The sequence below is a fragment of the Gobius niger genome, assembly GCF_951799975.1.
Source record: "Gobius niger genome assembly, chromosome: 6".
NCBI lineage: Eukaryota > Metazoa > Chordata > Actinopteri > Gobiiformes > Gobiidae > Gobius > Gobius niger.
The window spans coordinates 22,183,879-22,205,789 of NC_136857.1; the positions used below are offsets into that span (position 1 = coordinate 22,183,879).

Here is a 21,911-nt window from a genome sequence, read left to right on the forward strand (position 1 = left end):
CAGTTTAAAAACGATCCAGGTCAAAATGTGAAACTCTAGTCATTTAAAGCAGGTAGCACTGTAGATATTCAATTTTTGCAGCCACAACATTAAACATAAGCTGTCTGTCTCATTGCAAACGCTGTTCATTCACAGGAGCTTCAGACCCTGCCACATGTGCTCTGCTACGTAGCAGGACATGGTCATCCCGTGCATTTAGAGTGCCGCTCTTATTGTCAGCACTCAGCTTTATAGTGGCCATTCATCTGGAGTAATGGCCGAAGTAAGAGCCACTTGACAGAATCTCTCTGAAGACATCTATAATGAAATGAAATGCTAATGATCTCTATGTGTAGAATATAATTAACTATAAAAGCTAACACGGTGCATTTACTACGGTTGAAGGTATTTGTAGGTATTGTGCGTCTAGTGGGTATGTGAAAACATAGATCTACACCAAGCTTTGATGAGTAATACTTGATTTAAGGAGCATAACCTTTACTTCACAAACTAAAGGTTTCTCATTCTTATACACTGTAGAGTTAAGCAATTGGATCCAAAAAGTTACCGTTGCAGCAAAATAAATCATGTCCGACCTATAGTCTACTGTAATGAAGTAACAAAATCACAGGGAGACATTACTACAGCTTTCTGCACAATTTGATTGAATATAAGATATCTGATCCACAGTATTATCAATAACAATTTTCACTGTTCATATACATTACTCTTGCTCAATGAAAGTGTCGTTTAAAGTTCATTCACCTGCCAAAAACTCTTATTCTTTCCTGATAACTAGTCACTAACACTTTTACTAAATCTCCTATCACTTCTTTTTTCTCTCTACATTGTTTTGGTTGGGTCTTGTTTACCTGACTCTGTAGCGCCTGCTGCTGGTACAGCGCCAGCCGGGCCTTGGTGTGCTCATCTGTGGTGGGACTGAGCGATTTTGGATCAGACATGGACCTCTGGGTGCTCTTCATGGGCCTTGGCACCGATGGATGTCTCTGGGGCGACTCTGCCGTGTAGGATTTCTGCTGTGGCGTCACATGGGCCTTGTTCAACCGCTCAGTCGATAGAGACGTCTCCAGAAGTCGATGTGGCGAGACTGGAGAGACTGGTGAGTACAGAACTTGAGGTGATTTCGGTGCACCTTGCTGCTGCCGAATAATACTGGAGATTGATTCGTTGTGGATGTGGTTGTGCGGCTGGTAGTTGATGTCCAGAGGATCGGGTCTGCGTCTTTCGAATTTAGCCGCGTTGGCCGCGATCTGCTGCTGTTGTCTTTGACTCAGAATTTCACTTTGTTGCTGAGTCCCAGTGCCGGTTGATGAATAAGGACTGACTGTTGTTGGGACACTCAGCTGTGGTGCTACAACCCCTTGTGATTGCGCCTCGGGGTCAGTCTGACAGGCTAAAGACTGCCCCTTCTGCGTTCTCTCAGGCCCAGAGATGTAGTGGACGATCTCCACTTTGTTCGGGTCGGGGACGGTGACGTGGATCGCGGGAGACACTCTTCCTAAATGCTCCACCTCAGTCTGGCAGGACATTTCGCGGATGGTCTGGATGGCGATGCTGGAGGACACCGCCTTGTCGGCCTTGGGCTCGGTTGAAGTGGAGGTAGCGGTGGAGGCTGATGGGGCAGAGCCAGTGGATTCGGCATGGCGGGAGTAACGGGAGCGCCGCCTGCGGACTGGGTGCTCTGTCTCCGCCTTCTCCTCGTCATCGTCGGTCTGAACGGAACAGTCCACGCTGCGCCCACGTCTGCGGCTGCGGGGGCGCATCATGTACCTGTCATGAAATAGGAAACGTTAGTTCTTTTTATTCATGTAGCGGTTGTGGGCATAGTAGGCCTGAGGAATCAGCAAATACCCCATTCAAGTAAACCGTTCATTAGCAGAAACAGTTGCAATAAACGTTCGCTAACTTGAGAATTGCCTGAAGCTTTTACTGACCCAGCAAAGTTTCATGTTGTGAAGGAACATGCATTAGAGTGTGAAGGATCAGATTTCAGATGGGGGTTCATGAGAGACCAATTCAAAGTGCTCAAATGTATGTACTAAACGCTGAATTTATTAGATGTAGAGCCACTGGGATTTTGTGAGTGGAAAATCTTCTCTGAAGTATTTTCTGTTGAATAAAACTGCCCTGGGCTATTTTCATTAGTTCACAACTCTGACTTTGAACTCAGCTTCTTGAAAATTGGGAAATCTGGGGCATCATTAAGTTGCTAGGGCTTATGAGTTCAAGAAAATGTAAAAAACAAGCAAAAACAAAGTGTATTATGAGCAGACTCCAAGTGTGAATGGCCAGTTTCTTTAGGCCAACATTGTAAGAATTAAAGAAATTAACAAAGTAAAGTAAGTAAAAACAAACTGACAACATTTCCCTTCACAACATTTGAGTATAGTAGGTGTTTGTCTGCTGTTTTGTCAAATGCAATTTCTGTTTCTCACTGTTGAAAATAAAACATACATGACAGTGTAATAGTTAAAAAAACAATAGATTTCTATATTATTTGGCGGCAGACTACAATGAAGGTTCTTGAGTCATCTTCTGTACTCTGTAGGTGATGAAGACGACTCAAGAACCTTGTACTACTCAAATCAAGATCATTATTCTGATTTCAGCCCATCTTCACTTTCTTGTTGCATTCGCCCCATACCTTTCCTCCGTGTCCTCATCGTCAGTCTGCACGCAGCTGTCCACTGCACGTCTGGGGGTGCCATAGAAGTGCACTTCCGCATCGTCCCGGGGCAGGCGGGTCATGGAGCTGTGCTTCCTCATGGCGCGGGCCTCCAACTGCTCCTCCTGACTGCGCAGGCAGATCTCAGACGAGGAGTTTGGGAGGGAACGGGAGCCAGCCTGAGCAGAGTCCATGTACGGATGCACTGGCTGGCCGGTCACATCCACCTGTAGAGACGCAGGCGCAGAGAACAAGGGTCATCGAGAGGGATTCATGAATTGATCATAAGTCTGTCTGACAATCAAAAAACACTAAAACAGTGGATCAACAGTTATTTTTAACCAAGCCCCATGACTCACTAAAATGTTCCCTCTACACACTTTTGGGTCCAAACCTTCCAACTGAGACCCATTGATTTAGAACCAAACAATAGGAACGAACATGACAGGCTCTTTGAAAATCAAGCACAACCTACAATCCCCACCCGACTTGAGCTGCATGCAATAAAAGCAACGTCCAGTATTAAAAAGAAGAACAAAAGCATAAGATGGGCTGCAGCTGCTTGTTAGACAAACAAACGGGGCAGTGACTCATGAATGCGGGTTTATGTATGTGTCTTAATGTCCAATTTGTTTTTGAAATGGTGAAAGTATCAGTCATAGAAAAATTAATAAATAATACTAATAATCAGTAGCGCTTAAACCCAAAAAGCAGCCGTCCAAGGACTTTATAGAGCATTATATCGCCAACCTGGGCAGCCAGAGCGGTCTTCTGCCTCTTTTGCTCCTCCAGCTGCTGTTGTAGCTGGTGCTGCAGAGACTGGATCTGGTCGAGCTGCGACTTCTGCTGAGCCAACTGTTCCCTCTGAAGAACCAACTGCTTTTCCCGCTCATGCTGCTGCTGCTGGAACACCTGCTCACGGCCAATGGCAAAAAGGACACGGCAAAAGACAAAAGGGCGAAAACAAACAGAGGATGGAGAAGATGACAACAACAACAACAAAAAATAATAGAAATGAAGGAATAAAGGGGAACAAAATATTGGAAAATGGCACAAGATAAAGATAGTTAAGAAACAGAAAGTCAAATTCACAATGTTTACAGTTAGTCAACACAGTCTCTGATAAAAGATGTTTTTTTGGACATTTTTCAGATGATTTCTAAGTTGTTGTGATTTTAAAGTTACCGACATTCCATCCTCATTGACTCACAACAAAGTCATCTTTTAATTTGCCGGTTTTAATTAGTATGACTAAATCACAAACACAATTTGTTTCAAAAGTAAGCGTCAAATTGTACTTTGCTGCTAGTTAGGCGCTAAAAGCTGGATAAATCATGCTCTGTATCCTATTGTTCCTAGAATGTGTCAAATGATATTGTTATAGATCAGTGTGGTTATTCTTCTGTCGGTACTCAGGGTTTTCAGCAATTTTAGCCTTTATAGATTTTTCATTTTGTATCTTTTAGTACATTACATTACAAAGTCATTACAAAGTCATAGCAAAGCTGAATAGTGTATGTGGTTTCATTTAAAGCAGAACTAAGTAACTTTTTTACCATAATAAATCCTTTTCGTAGTCCCTCTGAGGGTAATACAAGTGGGATGATCGGGGGGTCTTTAATCTCCCCCTGGTGTCTCTGGCCAGAAAACCACACTTGCAACATTCCCTGCCTCTGACCTGGCAGCCTCAATACACACTAATGGAAAACATCACTCTCACTGCTCTCAGTTGTCGACAAAATCACTTTTGACTCGCATTTTTGAGGTTTATGACATGGTACATGTAAGCGTTGACTGTCTTCTGTCTACAGCTTTTGGTTTGTTGATTTTGCAAAAACATTGTTTTTGGTTTAACACGATCAGAAGAAGCTAACAGGCTAATGGGCAAAGCTAACTGTGGGCTAGCGCCACTTTGGCAGTATTTACAGCCAAGTTTGAGCTGCATTGTACATATTCTACATTGTATAATTGGGTTGTGGCACAATGTACAATAACCCTCTCTCCATTTGTCTTTTCTCTGCATAGAATTTACTCTCACAATTCATGAGTAAAAAAACTGCAAAGACAGCTGCAGTGGCGCTTGTGTTTTCAAGGGGCAAAGGTTACTTAGTTCTGCTTTAAGTGAAAAGTCACAGATGTAGAATACGAAGATACATCAGACATCAGTGTCCAATGTGTCCATGCATAATCAGGTTGGTGAAAAATCACAAAGAAGCATCTGGTTTCAAAGACTGTATTGGCCGACACAAAGAAACATCTCTTGGACTGAATGCATGGAGTTATTGCTGGGCTCATGTGGATTAGTTCAAAAATAGGATCCCGAGTTAGTCTAAAGCGTGAGCTAATAAAATGTGTAAAAGCGCAACTTAAATGCAGTGCAAATATTTAGCCGCCAGTTCATGTGCGGGGATATCGGAGGGGTGTTCTAGCGCATTACTGACAAAGCTAGTGGGAGAAGGAGTTAGGGGTTTGGCTTGTTCGGCAGGTCGTGAGATGCATGTTAATAAGTCATCTCTGAGTGAACCATTCTTCCACACCTGTTTGACTGTTTTTACTTGAAAGGCTTTCAACTGCTTGTTCTATTGAAACACAAGAGAAATAGTCATGTCATATTTCATTCATTTCAATAATCAAGTGAAGTCGTTACATTCAGTATTTCCCCAAAGAATGTGTTTGCAACATCTTTCAGCGAAATCTACAGTATTTTGTTCATTATAGTTCATCACAGCTCCATAAAATACAAGCCAGAATGTAGCAGAAGCAAATACAATCGAGTTTCCCAAATTAAAACTAAATACAAACATTATTCACACAAAAACATGCGTATAAATTAGGTCGTACAACACTGAAGGCCATTCACATAAGACATATTGACAATGCATGCACAAATTAATCCAAACAAGACATATTAAACATAGTAAATCATTGTAAAATATTCCATCAAAAATATTTCACACCATTACATAAAATGACCTGATACGAAGCATGCTTGGACACACATACATGCACATAATGTACAACATATTAGGGTTTTACGACTTCTTTAAGAATAAAATACAATGTCAAATGTACTATAAAACAATCTCATTTTAGTCTGCCTAGTCTAAGTGAGACGTAAAAAAAAAACATCTACTACCCTAATATGTTGTTGCACCACCAAAGAGAAGAGTGTTTCACACATCACAAAAAACAAGATTGCACAACACACACAAGGCACACAAATAATCTCAAATCATATCTGACATAACCAATAAATAAAATAAAGATAAATAAAATAAAGATCACAATGACGACACAACACAATCACATTACAATGCAAAATGATGCGCGGACACAGATCAGGCACAGACAATATCGAAAGCACATATAAATGTCCTTCTACCTGCTCCTTGATACTCTGCAGCTCCTGTAGCTCTCTTTGCACCAACATCTGCTCCTTTTCTCTGTGAATCTTCAGCTCTATTCTTTCTCTCTCCAGTTCCTCTTGCAACCGAAGCTGACGAAGTTTCTCCAGCTCAACTCGTTCTCTTTCCATTTGCAGCAGCTGTTCTTGCTGCCTGTGTAACCTTTCTGCTTCAGTTTCTCCTTCTTTGTGCATAGCTCCGGGTGGCGGGAATTGTGGTAGACCTCCAGCAATGGGCGCGCCACCAGGGGCACCAATAGGCGCAGTAGGAACTTGGGTTGGCGGGTAGGAATGGCCTGCTGGAGGAGGGGCTTGTTGAGTAGTCGCTGCTTGTTTCTGGCTGTTCAGATGAGCTTGGGATAGATTTATCGGTTGGTCCGTTGTAATTGTGGTTGTTAATGGGATCGCTTCGGACGTCACTACAGCGCCCTTTCCGAGATATACTGGTTCATCTTGTGCAGCTGATGTTGTTGCAGGAATAGCTACTGAAATGGGGACGGTAACTGGAGCTGCTACAGTTGAAATAGCAGGTGTTGTGTCGGTAGCAGTTGTTGTTTGCAAAAGTCCCGGTGTGGGGTAGCGAATAGGAGTGGATCCAGAGAGTGGCATCCTTGGACTCATTGGCAGTCGAGTGAGGCTTGACAGTGGTACAGGTGTCATACTTGGAGATGCGAACGGCCGGTATACTCCCCTTAGTAATGGTCGCAGTACTGAAGCTGGCTGGGTCGTTATAGGAAGTGTTGATGCAATTGGCGTTTGGATAGTAGAGTAAATCATGCCATCGGAAGAGCGGATAGCAGCGGGATACATTGCTCTTAGACTAGCCTGTCTCGCATTGATAAGATTTGTAAGTGCTTGATTATGTGACATTGGCTTTCCATCGAGTCCGAAAAGCAGATTTGCCCTCATTCCAAGACCTGCTGCAAATCTAGAACCGGAGGGACCACTCGGTCTTCCTAGGCTTCCATACTGCATCAAATCTGGGTTGCTTCCATATCGATCTATTGAGTTTAGTGCTGCACACATCCTGCTAATTTCCCGAGCAGTTGTAGCACTATACTGAGCAAGGTTTGCCTCTTGGAAACCGGCAATATCCCTTGCGCTATAGCCATAGTCTGACATGTTGGATAATGAATTGTATCTTCTTATAGGTAAGGTTTGGGTTGCAATGTCTCCACCATGGCGCAAATCATTATAGGAACCGTATTGCATTCCTACATAACTCCCATAGCCCGGTTTAATTCCTGATACATCCATGCCTAGGTCTGTGGGTGGTTGGAATTGTGGTTCCATTTTAGGATGATATTGCATTCCAGCTTCTGCTAAGTTTGTATCTGACATTGAAGGTTGAAGTCTTCCAGGGTATGGTAGCGTGTAGGATTTGCGCCCATCCATAGGATATTCATGATACCTAATTGTGTGCCGTTCAGAGTCAGATTCATACGATAGAGGTGGGGCAGAAGGTGGCCTTACACCTTCTGTTTCTGGGGCTCCAACACAGCTACTGCCGAATGGAAGTCGGTAAACTACATCGCAGCATGCTGGCTGATTGTCCGCCTTGATTTGACCACCTCTAAGATCCATTGCATCTTGACCTTCTTCCACTTTGACCAATTGAGTTACAGCCCTTGCTTGGTCTTGTCCGTCCATTTGGACAACCATACCAGGAGGACTAGGCTTCCCTCTTATTTCAACAGGTCCGGGTCCATATAATTCCGCATTTATTGGAGAAACAGCACTTACAACAACTGGGGCATTGGTAGTTTGGCTTACCATCAGATCTTTCTTTATCATTGGTGTGATTTGTCCTGTTAAGTTGAATCTTGCCAGTGCAGATGCTTGTTGCTGATGTTGATGTATCTGCAACTGTTGTTCAAGTATTTCTTGCTGCTTCTGTAACTTTTCTTGTTGTTTCTGAAGCTCTCTTTGTTGTATGCTTAGATCTTCGAGTTTAGCATCAATTTTTGGTATAGTTGGGTCAGCTGGTTTGCCTTGGGAGAGACACACAGCCGAACCCATTCCTTGTCCGAGATCGACTCTATTTTGAAGTGGGTCCCCATAGACTGTAGGCTGCTTGGGTTGATTCATAAACATCGAAGCAGCTACGGTGACACTTACTGTTGTCGGTGTAGCGACTTCTTGGGTATTCAAATTCATTATCAGTGGTTGGACAATCGTTGAATGCCTGCCTAGTTCCTGTCCACCGTGGTATCTTCGGCTTTCTGTCGCCAGTGAGGTCAGATCCATACCTTGATCTGTCATTATTATGGGAGTTTTACTTAGCGTTCTCAAATCTACAACACTACCCCCATGTATCATTTGACCTTGCTCTACTCTTGAAGTTCCTGGCACTGTTGAAATGCGACATAGAGAAATATTATCCATCGACATTGATCCCCTTGTATAAACGCTTGCTGTGGTCACCATACTTGTTCCTACATTTACTTTCTCCACCCTTTGTGTACGGTAGAAGCTTCGAGTTGGTGAGTGTTGGTATGGCGGTGTGTCGGGAGGACTACCACATGGCGAATAGTTCTCAAAAGTTGATTGACGGCTGAATCTTGTTGGAGAGGACAGTGGGGATGTAGCTGTATTGACCGTCATGGGCCTTGCTGGGCTGGCTGGTGGTGAATACGGCGCCTCTTGAGAAGACTGCTGACGGTAAAGTCTCGGAGATATTGATCGGTGTGCTGTTTGGGTAGCTTGTGCCATCACAGGAGATGTGGGTCCAGATCCAGTGGAGTCTCTTCGCAAAGCCGAATTAAATGTTTGAGTTGAGAATTCTGCTGTTGCTCTTCTAGGGGATCGTGTTGGACTTTGCAGTGGTGGTGATGGTGACAAAGGAGGGCTAGTGCTACGATAATAGGTTGTATACTTTGGAGATCGTGGCTCAATTATCCTTTCTGCAGCTGATGTTGAGCTATCGCGTACCTGTACACCTCTTGCATCACCAACTCGTCTTGTAATAACCTCCCTTTGGCTATAGGCTTGAGTGATCTCTGCTATTTTACTGCAGACACTTGAAACTGTAGCCGAGGATGTTGCAGTACTCCCAGTATGCCTTCCGTACATACTGGACTGTGTAGTAGTCATAGTATGGCTTGAGGTCGTTTGCGAAATTGTCACTGCATCTCGGGCATAGACGCCATAAGCCGCAATAGTAGTTGCAGCAACAGCTGGTGTTATCCCATTTTTCCCTGCTTGGACCTTTATTCTGTCTTTATGTCCATCTTTTGCAGAGAAATGCTGGGTTACTCGCACATCTGGTATACGACTACCAGTTTCGGCAAAGGATACTGGAGCTGACATTTGGGTAGGGCTAGTCCCTGGCGTTAAAAGAGCATTACTTTGCTCGAGGAGCTTTGCAAAAGCAGAGCCAGTATCTAGTAGCTGTTTGTCTTGGAACGCACTTTCAATTTCTAAATCCACTTGCTCATCTGTGGCTTGTTGCATCTTGGTGATATTCTGAGATGTTTGCCGGATTTCCTCGTAAATATCTGTCTCTGTCTCAACTGCTTCATTGTCATAGCCACTTTGGTCTTGGTCATACTCAAAATCATCCTCATAGCCTTGTCCATTCACATCATCCTCATAATATTGATGTCTTACTTGCTGTTGCTGCGTTTGCTTCTGCTGTTTTTGTAGCAGCTCAGCTTTTCTCATCATCTCCTCATAAACCTCTTCAGCACTTTTTAGCGGTTTAGAAGTTGAAGATGGCGCTGTTGTAGTGGTTGTACTTGACGATTTTTCTACCTGTGAATATAGCGACATGAAAGTCGGTAAGTTATAATCACCAGCAGTTTTGTACTTAGACTCATATCCCTCTGCTTCAGAGTCTAAACTTTGAGGTGAGTATTCGGATGCTGAAGATCGATGTAGCTCTTCCATTTCAGCTGCTTGTCTTAGCTCCTCTGTCGGTGATGCATCTTCAATCGGCGATAAGTTACTTGGAGGCGTCTTGGATCTTTCTCTGCGCCTTTGCGCCCTTAGCTCCTCCTTATCTCTTTTGGTTTTGCGAGCTGTGCTTCTAATTCTTTGCTGCTCAACTTCCCGCATCTTTTCTTGCTCTCTCAGCAGTTCCTCCTCCTCTCTAAGTTCATCTTCCTCGGATGAATCTTCAATTGTTGGGAGCAGTGGACCATGTGACCTGTGCCTAGCCTTTCTTTGCTGTTTTGCCTCTTCCAGCCTTTGCCTTCTGCTAGGACTGCTATCACTATCCTCCTCCATAGACGAGATAGATGTCGGAGATTGCCCCGAACCATATGACGATGAAGTTGGCGGGATGCTTGAAGAGTAGTCGCCTCTTGACCTCTCTTCTGGTGACCCTGTCAAGCTTTCCATTTCAAGTTCAGGCTCACGATCTAGACTTAAGTCATTTTCATTGCTTAGATCCATATCTCTATCTCTGTAACTGTTCGTATTGTTTAGCTCAATAGTCTTGAATCGCCGTAACCCGCCTTGAGAAGACATTACATCTTCTTCCCCTTCCTCCAATGACCCTTTGTAGACATCCGCACTTGATTTTGTCTCTTCTTCGAAGCTGCTCGAGTGATGTTGCAGCCTTCGTTTCTCCTTCCCTGAGTCAGTGATGTGCTTATGGTGACTTTTCTTGGGTTTCTGGTATCCATACCCTTCATCGTCATCATCATCTTCCTCCAATTCCTCTTCTTCATTGTCTTCGTCTGCGCTCATCTCCATTATTTGCCTCCTCATAAACTCTTCGTCGGTCATTTCCGTAGGTTCTGCTTCTTTTTTCTTTTTGTCCTTTTTGTCTTCTTTGGCTTCCCTACGTTTACTCTCCCATTCTGGTGTATCTTCCTCTTCTTCAAGAATCTCCTCAAGTTCCTCATCTGAATCATAGGAGTCAGGTGGGATTGAAAGACTGCGCGGACGTTGGTCTCTGTCTCTATGTTTTCGGCCTCTACGATCTGGCTTTTCCTCCGACAAACTCTTTTCCAGTAATGGTCGCATGCTGCTTTCCAGTTTGGTGATTTCAGAAGGACTTGGAGGAGAACCCCGGCTTGTAATCAGCCCCCTTTCGTTAAGTTTCATCTCCTCTTCCTGGATCAGTCCAGTGATTTCACTGTGTGAGCTGGAAATGCCATCCGAGGAGTAGCCGGTGTCGCTCAGGCTTTGGGGACTACGGGACAAATCCGTGGTGCTGCTGCTCTTTGTGTCCTAAAAGTAAAAGAAGATACAAAACAGTATTAGTTGAAGGAGGAAAGTTTTAGTAGGTTTGGTTTTAATGATTGATCATAAATATTACACATATCACAAGATGTACATTTCTTTGATTTTATTTGTGTGAAAAGACATACAATATGCATTCCCGTTGAGTCAAATCGTACGTTAACATTTAATAGGAAAAAATACACCTCCTATAGAAATGTGAAATACTAAGCATGCATTTATTGAGATTTGACTTGAATACACATAGAAGCTCTTAACTACTGGTTACAATTGCCAGTTTTCAAAAAGAAAATGCTTTTTTTGCTGGTATAACCGTACTGAAATGCTATCTTAATGCTCTATAATTTTATTCATTATTGCATGTACTAAAAGGCATTACCAGAACATTTTCATAGTCCAATTCAACATATAGCTGCAATGAAATATAATGAATCCACCTCGTATAATTGGCAGATACTTCTTATGTATCGAGTCCTGGTTTATATTCTTGCCGTTTGTGCGTTCGAAAAGGCCCAGAGCAGCATTTCTCTGTCTGGCCTTGGGTTTAGCATATTGATAGCCTGCCAATCTCTCCATATTTCAAAAGGGACTCGCGGCGGCCGCTTATTAAGAAAAGGCCTTATTTCACTCGCTCTGGTTGTGTCTGTCCTCCAGGTTCAATGCTCGGTGCCACTTGCAGTCTCAGCGTTCTGCAGCACCCAATCAATACATGCCTCTCCAACAAAAACAGGAAAATCAAACAGGGAAAAACACGAATGGGGACACATACAATTTTGGGGGATTGTGAACAGATAGATTAAGTACATTTAGTCATGTTAACTGTACTGTCACAAAATCAAACCTATGTATTGCTATACTGCAACAATGATACTGTACAGTTGAAGTGTGGAAGTTTAATAGATTTAAAAGCAAAAAGCAAATTTATAAAAGCAAATTAAGAAAGCTGCTGTAGCATGCATGAACCCATCAACCTGTGATGGACACTTTGAAACAAGCATTAATGTGATGAAGCAAATAGTGTTTCTTAAGCGTTCAACAAAAACAAACCAGTTGTAAATGGGAGCTTCACCTCACAGATTATAAAAAATTCGAACCACTCAGGCAAGGTCGAACTCAGGATCAGATTAACCCTCAACATGGGCTAAACCAAGAATAAAACATGTCCTATCAGGGATAAATCATTCCTAAACCTGAGTTAAACCAGGTCATATAGGAGAGACAGTGTACTTTTGGACTGTACTTCTGGGCATACGTAGAGCCTCTGTTTGACTACCGTATAATGCACATTAAGATGAAAGTACTAAGGAGATGAATATGGAGTTTAAACTTACATCATAGTGTTTGGATTTCTTGACATCTTTGATCGGAGTGATTGGCTCTTTCTTCTTCATCTCCTTTTCCTTCTCTGTCTCAGTCTTAGGTTTGTCATCTGGTTTGGTCATCTGCGGAGCAGTGGTCGTACTCGTCTTTGTTTCACTTGCAGGTTTAGCAGCGGTGGGCGTTGGTTGTTTCTGCCCTAGTTTAGCCCCCGGTGCCTGGGTGGTGGGAGGCTTGTGTAGTGGACTCTGTTGGGCTGAAGGAGGCCCAGAGGATGGTGGTCCAGAAGAGGGTTGGTGACGAGGGGAGCCCATGGGTTGGTGTTTGGGCGAGGGTACAGGGACTGGCATTGGAGGCTCGTCCAAACCGCCTCCCGACATGAGCCGCTGAGTTTGACAGTTCAGGCAGAGCCATTCTTTTTTCTGAAAGACAAGACAGAAAAGACAGCGAGGGATTTAGAAAAAATAAAGTTGTAATTTTGTTCTTGAGGGAAAATGAGTGTTGTCACATCATGGCAAGAACATGGCTAAAGAAGCCAAATTAAATTCAAGTGTGCCTCGTTTGGAGTTTTTGAGGGGTCTGTTAAGTTTTAAAATGGTACATATGCTTTTGAAAGAAGTCTGCAGAACATCACTGTAAAAGGGAACATCTATGACAGGGACTAAAATATTATTATGTCCCTCCCCATGTACTATGTTTAATCCATTATCAGTTCACTACTGTTCCTTCCTTGGACCACATTTGAAAGATACTGACTATTGCAGACCAGGAAAACTACAAACTCAAATTAGGTTCCAACAGTATTTATCCTAAACTACAAAGAAAGACATTCAACACAGCAATTATATTTAGAACATCTAGATACTCATAAACAACAACCATTGTTACTTTCCTCCTGAACCCCAATGATTGCGCTGACTCTATTTGACATATTTTCAGTGCTCGCTGAGAATCTGTGCCGCAGTGTGAGGCGAATTAAACGCACGCAGTCGGACTCTCAGATGTGTTTTTGGTTGGGTGTGGAGGCAGAGCCAGCTAAGCAGAACTGACATGTTCCTGTGAAAAGGCCAAGGCAGAGACGACAGTTGCAGCGCACTCCTATTAGCCCCCACTTCACTCAACGCACCAACGCTCAAGCCCGAATCATACTGAAGGAAACACAGTCGGTCTGCTGATGGAACATGTTAGCAAACAAATATGAATCAGGGGAGAGGTTTGAGAAGATGTGTTGTTGTTGTTGATGTGTTGTGCAATAGGACCTGATGAAAAATATAAGATGTAGCCAAAACAGGAACAGTGGGTTACAAGTTGTCTACGCTGTGTCAGGACGCAACATAAATCTAATGATATGGTTGAAAAGCAAAGGCAGTCACTTGGTGTAAATAATAATAATGGCTTACGTTTTACAAACTTATCTTTAGCCTTTATTCATTGCTGCCCATGCCTGGTGGAACGGTATAATTGTAGCCACAATTGCCCAGAGGTAGACTGATGGAGATGAGGCTGCACTATTGGTCCCTCTCACCACCATTCTTATTGTCCAATGGCAAAATATGCATCAGTTGGAGCCAGAATTTGAACCAATGACCATTAGATTAGAAGACCTACAACAGTATATACTATAAACTATCAAACTATTATAAGTATGATGTCAAAAGTCTTCATTCCATTACAGCTTAACATGTTGGAAGGTAGTATAAAATCCTATATATACTGCACACATATGTTTAAGTATAAAAATGTAGTATGTCTGTGTAGGCTCTCAGTCGTACAGGAGTTGTCCATCTTCAGTGAAGGTTGTCGAGTCATCTTCTGTACTCTTCATCCAAAAGGCTTCGTCAGCAACACAAAAGTTTCAGCTCAGCCCGCAGACTATATAAACATCTTTGTAGTTCTAAGTCTTTGGAATTCTAAGTCCTAACAACCTAACTCTCACCTTTCAGTCTGAACAGCTCTACTCTCCCTTCCTGGAGTAGAGGAATGGAGGGTTTAGATTTCACCTGATCAATAGAAAGGTAAGTAGCAGTGACCAGCTGAAAGTAGGGTCATTCAGACTGAAACTCGGGTGTGGGTTAGGTTGTTAGGACTTAGAACTACAAAGATGTTTACCTACAGGTGAGAGTAGCCGTTTATAGAGGGGAGGGACTGGGCCAAGTTAAATTACTCCCTGTGGTCTATATAGTGTCTGCGATAAGAGACACTTCAACTACAGAGTACAGAAGATGACTCAAGAAACTTCATTGAAGGTAGTAGCCCATGGCTTAATCTGGCGCATTTGCACAAAGTAGCTGTATTGAGTGTTCTTTAATGTGTACTGTCCTCTCCAAATAAACAAATAAAGTAAGGTAAAGTAGATATAAAAATGTAGGGCACTACTGCAGCCAACACTCTTTTCAATAGTCATACATTACATAACCTCACATGCCTCGTCTGACACTATGCCCACCACAGCCTTTTATGTCCACTGTATTCACTCATTTGTGCTTCTCCCCATCTGCTCACCGCCCGCACTGAGACTTCACACACTGGACTCTCTTCTTCTGTTGGCCTCTGCTCAGTGAAAGTGCCCTGGTTCTGACAGTGCCCCCTGGCTGCAGCACTTAACCTACATTCAAAACAAATACGGTGTCAGTGGAGTGGGGAGGGAGAGAGTGGATCTGGGACAAGCCTTTTCTGGAGAGCACTATACACAACTGACGACAGTGTTACATAAAATACTACAACATCAATCAAGCTGTCATTTTTTTTTTTTTTTCGAAATAGTGGGTTAGAACTGTTTTTTATATACTGTACATATACAAATAGTTTGAGTACAAAGGAAAAGGGCATTCTGGAGCAACAGGCGAGGCACTGGAGCTATAAATCACAGGTGAAAAATACAAAGGTCGCTGTGAATGATGCAGGTATTTGATAAGAAATAGCCTCTCCTGCATTTGAATGACACACTACAAACGATTGTGATTGGATCATCCTACAATCAAAGCGCTTGCCAGGGTAGATGAGACACACTACTCACATTGACCAAAAATGTTCTATTACATATCTCTGATAGCAACTATAACATCAACCAAACAAACCTAGATCGGGCTAACATATCTATTATCATTCTGCAGAGGTTATGCATCAAGATCAGTAAGAAATATGATAATTATTAAGAAAATTATGAAGAAAATACCATGTAGTGGATACAGGAACACTGGCTCTCTCCTCGGTGTGCACTATCAATACATTCTACAATTGGAAAACAACCAATTGAGCAACTATTAACCCCCAAACCGGCAGCATAGACTTTTAATACAGAAGCCAAGTGCAGACTAGTCTCTCTCTTTGGTGTGACTCATCCCTCTCTTATTCACACTTCATCTGCTCTACAGCCCTCTCTGTTCTCTTACACACATTTGTCTAACTTAAATCTTCCACTGAGGGGGAGAGGGAGACAGAAAGCGCGGCTATTTATACCCAACATGCCATTGTCCTCCTACTGTGCTCTGTAACTGCCACTAATGCCACTTCTGTTACTGATACCACTAGTGATTACTGGATTTTGGAAGTACTGCTACTGCTACGAACACTGCTGATATATGGGCACTTGGCAAGACACTTCCCCCGCCTTGCCAATGCGGAGAGCTGGTTAGTATCAAGTTACATTTTACTGGACTATGTTTGGAGAAAATTGAGCTTCATTTAGTCATACTGGAGTACCTTTTTTAACTTCTACTTTAGTAGGCCTGATGGGAAGTGAACAACTAATCGCTACTATAGCTCTTTGAGACACACTGTATAGGCTAATGAATCAGGAAATGCAGTCTTTGTAGACACATGTACACTTTCTCTCAATATCAGTGACTAGTTGTTATGAAGGAAAAACAGGAAGTCCATTTCCAAGGGTTGTTTAAAAAGTTCATGAATACTTATTACTGCCATCTGTTGATTATTGTTCAGTCCAGATCCGCTGTTTGTTCCAGGACCAATGGAGCACAGTTGGTGTGATTGACAAACAAGTACATTTCTGTTTAAAAAAGTGTTATATAACGATGCGTTTTCATAAATTCAAGGGTAAGATTACGGTTACTACTGTCAGGTTGTTCTTGTAAGTATTCATGGGTGCTGTAACCTTGAGAGAACTTATAACCCCTTTTCTTCGCTTTAAAAAAAATAATAGTTTCCAAAGAAAGTATGTGTTGAACATCCACTGCTTGCAGTTGATTACTATACTGTTTTCATAAAAAGGCTCTGCAAATGTTTCGGCTAACTTCCTGATGGGCAGTGTAGGGTAAATCCTGTCCCCATTTTGAGGTAGGTTACAAATAAAATAAGATTTAATGAACAGAAAAAAAACTTAAATAAACGTCAAGCTGAGTGTATTTCATTAGAAAATAGTAGATTGTGGCGCTGTTTTACCATTTGTTAGCATCATATTAACGGAAGCCTTCAAGGCTAAAGCACTTACAGTTACAACCAGAGAGGTTTCCTTTAGTGAAGTATTGTCCTGTGCACAGAGCTTTATATTCATGGGTTTCAGTCACCTGACCTTTTTCCTATATAGACGTAACTTCAATCACTTTTGATTATTGACTGAAAGTAAGTGGATGAGGTTTTATGCTGGACACATACGTGGTGCTAGCTGCAAGGAGCTTAACATGTTTATTCAATTTGCTGTTGTAACTTTTCATAGTTTTATTTGTGTGTAAAAACTGGGGAGTTGTTTTTTAGATTTTGTTGCATTAATGCAAACTTAACCATTTTTATCGTAATAGGCACATAATTTCACAGGTGCCATTCCAACACGACAGAGATGAATGTGTCACAGAGGTCAGTGAATCATGTGATCTGTCGGCGTGGAAAAGGAGCCATAAATCAGTTTGGCGCTGAAAAGTGTCTCTGAGGTCAGACGCTGTAATGAGGCCTATGATGTGTCAGGGTTCTGCTGATCACACACTTTGCGTAGATATATAGTCTGTGCCCACCTTTATAGTTCCAGCTTGATGGAGATAACCACAGTAATAATGCATCAACCCCCAGATCATTTTCTGACTAAATTATACCGAGAAAGGTGCAAGGATTAAGTTAATTCAATGAGTAAACTTTGGAGCTTGGGCCCTTGCAGGTAGAGTGACGGGCAAATGAATGACAGATTTGTTGGTGGAGATAGAGAAGTGGAGGTGGTTCTGATGCTGTGGTGAAGATGTGGAGGAGGGTTGTGGTCCATGTATAATAAATTGATAAAATGAAAAGTGCATTTATCATATGTGAATTGATATATTTCAAGATTTTCTTTTTCCCCCCAAATCATACGGTGCATTTTCACTAGACATCGCCTAGAAACCAGTTCTTGGGAAAAATATGCAAGCCTCAATTATTAGCCAAAGGCATGCTAACAAATCAATTGTGCTGTGAACTGTTCAGAAGGAATGTTGTGGTTAAAAGCTCAATGAATTTAATAATAATGGGGTCAAATATCCCCTCCTGGAACCGCCACCTTAACGTGGTGGAGGGGTTTGAGAACCTGCATGATCCTTGGAGCTAAGTCGTCGGGGGCCTTGTGCCCCTGGTAGGGTCCAACAGGTCCGGTTAGAACCATGAGGCCGTCCTCCCATAGACCCACCACCTGCAGGAGGAGCCATAAGGGGCTGGTGCAGCTCCAACGGCTGCCCCCACGACCCGGCAACGGACAAGTGGAATAAGAAGATGGATGGATGGATGGATGGATGGATGGATGGATGGATGGATGGGGTCAAATATACTGTATGTATTTTTTATATTAGTAGAAATGGGTGCTACTTCGTGTCTACAAGCCTTGCATGTTTGGCTGTGCCGAGTCAGAAAATGTATCCAAAATGACCGGACTACGCTAATTTTCATCTTCACGTCACTCTAACACATTTTCTCCTTTTTATAATAATAGCTCATTTCCTTCCTGCTGTAGACACCAATTATCACCTTTACGCTGATGAGCAGTGAAAACCAACGCACGGAAGAAGACTGTAAAAAGACTTTGAGGTTGCTGTCAATAAGACACAGAAATAAATCCAGAAAGCAATAACTGCTACAGCGGGAGGAAGAGAGAGTGAGGTGAAATGAAGGAAGAGCATTGGAGGAGGAGCTGCTGTAAAGACCAGGGAAGGGGATAAATCAGACAGAGGAGGACAACATCGAGATTAAAGCGGGAGAAGGTATGAGAGAGAGAGAGAGAGAGAGAGAGAGAGAGAGAGAGAGAGACAGAGAGAGAGAGAGAGACAGAGAGAGAGAGAGAGACAGAGAGAGAGAGAGAGAGAGAGAGAGAGAGAGAGAGAGAGAGACAGAGAGGCAGAGAGAGAGAGAGAGAGAGAGAGAGAGAGAGAGAGAGAGAGAGAGTGAAGAGACAGAGAAGTAAGACAGGGAAGAATGGGGTTCCTCTTTACACTGTGTTATGCATTTTCACTGTTTACCAAATGTAAAAGCTTAAAATGTGCCTTTTGTTGGTCAATATGTATGTGTAGTTCAATAAAATGTGGTTATTCATGTTTTTTTAAAGAGCACTTGACAAAGCTGCACAGTATTCTCTGTACCTATAAGCTCTGCCACGCTTCATCAACCTGTATAAACAACATGATCCTATTGGTTGCAGCTGGTTCCTGATCTCTTTACAGTAAATCTTACATAATCACACAGGTTACACGTCCATTATGTGCAAAATTAATATTCCTCTTCTGTTTTTATGAGTCTATAGAGGGTCTTTTATTACATAACCAGCAGTAAAAGCCGTTGTGCAGTGCCATTGTCCTCAACGACTTTATTATCCCCTACACACGAGCACAGCCCAGACTATGGCTAATGTATATACATTATGTGACTGGTGGGAGGGACAGTCATTACAGCATTAGGTCGAGGATTGTGGGCTGCCATGTTGGGCTGGTGACAGCGCACGTATGGACAACGATTTCAAATCAATAGATAAGGCTGGACATTTTACAGGTAAAGATTGGCAGCTTGAACTGACACCATTTAAAAAAAGCTAATTGACTGCCACCCTGATAACAAAACAGACAAGTCAAATCTACAAAAACAGAACAATTTTCCCTTGTGTGTGGTCGTTTCCTTCTAGTAAAACTAAAGTCCCCTCTTATCTCGTTGTGATCTCTTCTTTATGCCGTTCCCCTGCAGAGAGAAGCTGATCTTGTTCTAAAGTTCTGTCAGTGACCAGGGCAGAGCAGCAGGGGGCAGCGCAGTTTGATCAGAGCCTACTCTGATCTGAACTTTACTTTTGAGAGCGTTGAGGACTTTGAAGTGTGGACTTTGAAGTGCAGGGGGAAGGGGGGGCTTTTGGACAGGGGCATTATGGGTAACCTCAGGCCCTGAAGATGGAGGAGGAGGTAAGGAAGTTAAGAGAAGATCTTGATTACATTAGCTCATTTAAATCCAACTATAACTACTACACATTCAACAATCGGTATTAACACCTTCTTCTATTCACATACGCAACAAAGCACAGAAATGGCGGAAGGAAAAGCCGGGTCTAAAATGGCACAGGCTTTAAGATGCAGCGACAGGGGATAAAGAAGATATTAGTGAAAGAAGCAAACCCCTCAACCCCACAGCGAGATCCTTCCGCAGAGGAGAACAGCAGCGTGGGCTGAAACATGTTAGAAGCAGTGGGGAGTTTAAAGAGCAGCCGTTTGTGACATTTAGACGGAGGCAGGAGTTCAGAGAGAGACCTCACGATAAAAAGACTCCGGTCCGGGGCAGAACCAGAGAAAATGTGCTTTAACTGAGCTGTCAGCAGAACATGAGACCGAAATAACACTGGGGAAAAGCTGCAAAGAGAGGAAAAGAGTAACACAAAGTCAATCAGAAGCAATTCTAAAGACAGGTATTTGTTGATTTACCTTTTTTTTCTTTTTGGGGGGGAAAAATATTTAGTTGTAGCTACACTAATATAATTCCTATAAACCTGATTACAGTAATACTATGAATACATCATCTTTTTAGTATTTAAAGTAATAAAATGATGAGGATGTAATTATCATGCGAAATAGCAACCCACATATACTTTGTGTGAGCCTCCAGCAAACAGCAGCAGTATGTATTACTTCAGCAACATGAACAGAGTCAGCACAAACTCAGGGTCAAAAGCACTGAAATATCATCTTGCGCTTCATCATATACGAACATAAGTGCACAGACACCAGTGACATTCGGAAAGGTTTGCAGTGAAACACAGTGTTGCATAAAGACTCAGAATAAAGTCAACAAAACTGCAAGAAGATGCGAGCTGCACTCGGCATGTAGTTTGACGAACTTGTTGACTGTGCACTTTGACTGCGTTCTTTGCCGTATACACGGTGGTGGCCTGCCGCATTTTAAGCTCAAACAGGCCTTATTTTCATGCATCCTCTGACCGCACATCACTGACAGACACATAGAGGAAGTATTAGTGTACACAGTGACATGGTCCCGAGGAGAGAGGAGTCAGACTCAGCACACACACCACACTGACCTTTAAAGGGAAAGAGAAGGAGACGAAGGGAGAACGCCTCAAATCAAGGAACACGCCTCACTAATTCATTTGTAGGAATTATTATATATATGAAAATGAGCATGTCAAGTATAATTGAGGCCGGTGGAATTGGCCTGGAGCAGACAGCAGTGGGAATGACACCATTAAAGTGAGCATTCAGTTTTTGATAATGGCATGCGAGCAAATCCACTGCACCATGATGAACGCTGTTTGAAGAGCGAAGAACAGGTTTGGTGATGGATGAAATTATGGAGGACATTTTTGTGTTTTCAGCTAAAATCAAGACAATACGGATTGTTTTCTAGTGATGGCCAAAAAACTCTGCACTCCGAGATTGCTTCGAAACACTGTGTCGGAGCCTCTTTCAGTAACACCTGGTCACGTGACTGTCTCGAAAACTGCTTCATTCTCTGAGTTGCGTATCGTGTCACAAAGCGGGTCATCTGCTCAGAGCGTCTCACTGAGCTCCCTTTAGCGGCGAGGCGCTAAACAACGGATGTTTCCTCGTCTATACAGTGATGTAAATCATTAGTTATAGATAAATACATGTGTGGTATTTCCTCCATTTCCCATTTAACTGCGTTCATGTGCCCAGCCATTTTGTATTTTCTTATTCTTTACAAAGTCCTTCTTTTGAACAGATACGAAAGCAGGCGTGGAGGTGATCAGGCGAGGGAAACGTAAGGAGCGACATCTGAAGCAAATAGTGCCAAAATCAGCTCTGACTGAATGAAGTAAAAAGATAAGCGCATTGATGTCCTGCCTTTGAGCAGCAGAGCCGCAGGTGACTGAGGCTCCGCCCACTGGAGCTCCGTGAAGCACAGACCCACGTTAAAGAA

The 21,911-nt window shown here is 42.7% G+C and overlaps 1 protein-coding gene across 5 annotated transcripts in view; it reads right to left on the reverse strand.

Moving 5' to 3' along the window:
- Positions 1–21,911, reverse strand: part of bsna (bassoon presynaptic cytomatrix protein a) — a 93,763-nt gene that overhangs the window by 9,852 nt on the left and 62,000 nt on the right. For 3 of the 5 annotated variants that reach the window (XM_079557525.1, XM_079557522.1, XM_079557524.1), the window contains exons 3-8: positions 12,590–12,997; positions 6,048–11,246; positions 5,203–5,244; positions 3,416–3,577; positions 2,645–2,892; positions 852–1,770 (exon numbers count right to left, since the gene is read on the reverse strand). In XM_079557525.1, coding sequence (XP_079413651.1) covers positions 852–1,770; positions 2,645–2,892; positions 3,416–3,577; positions 5,203–5,244; positions 6,048–11,246; positions 12,590–12,997 — 6,978 coding nt within the window. The remainder of the gene's footprint in view (positions 1–851; positions 1,771–2,644; positions 2,893–3,415; positions 3,578–5,202; positions 5,245–6,047; positions 11,247–12,589; positions 12,998–21,911) is intronic. The other 2 variants (XM_079557526.1, XM_079557523.1) reach the window with 1 other exon arrangement.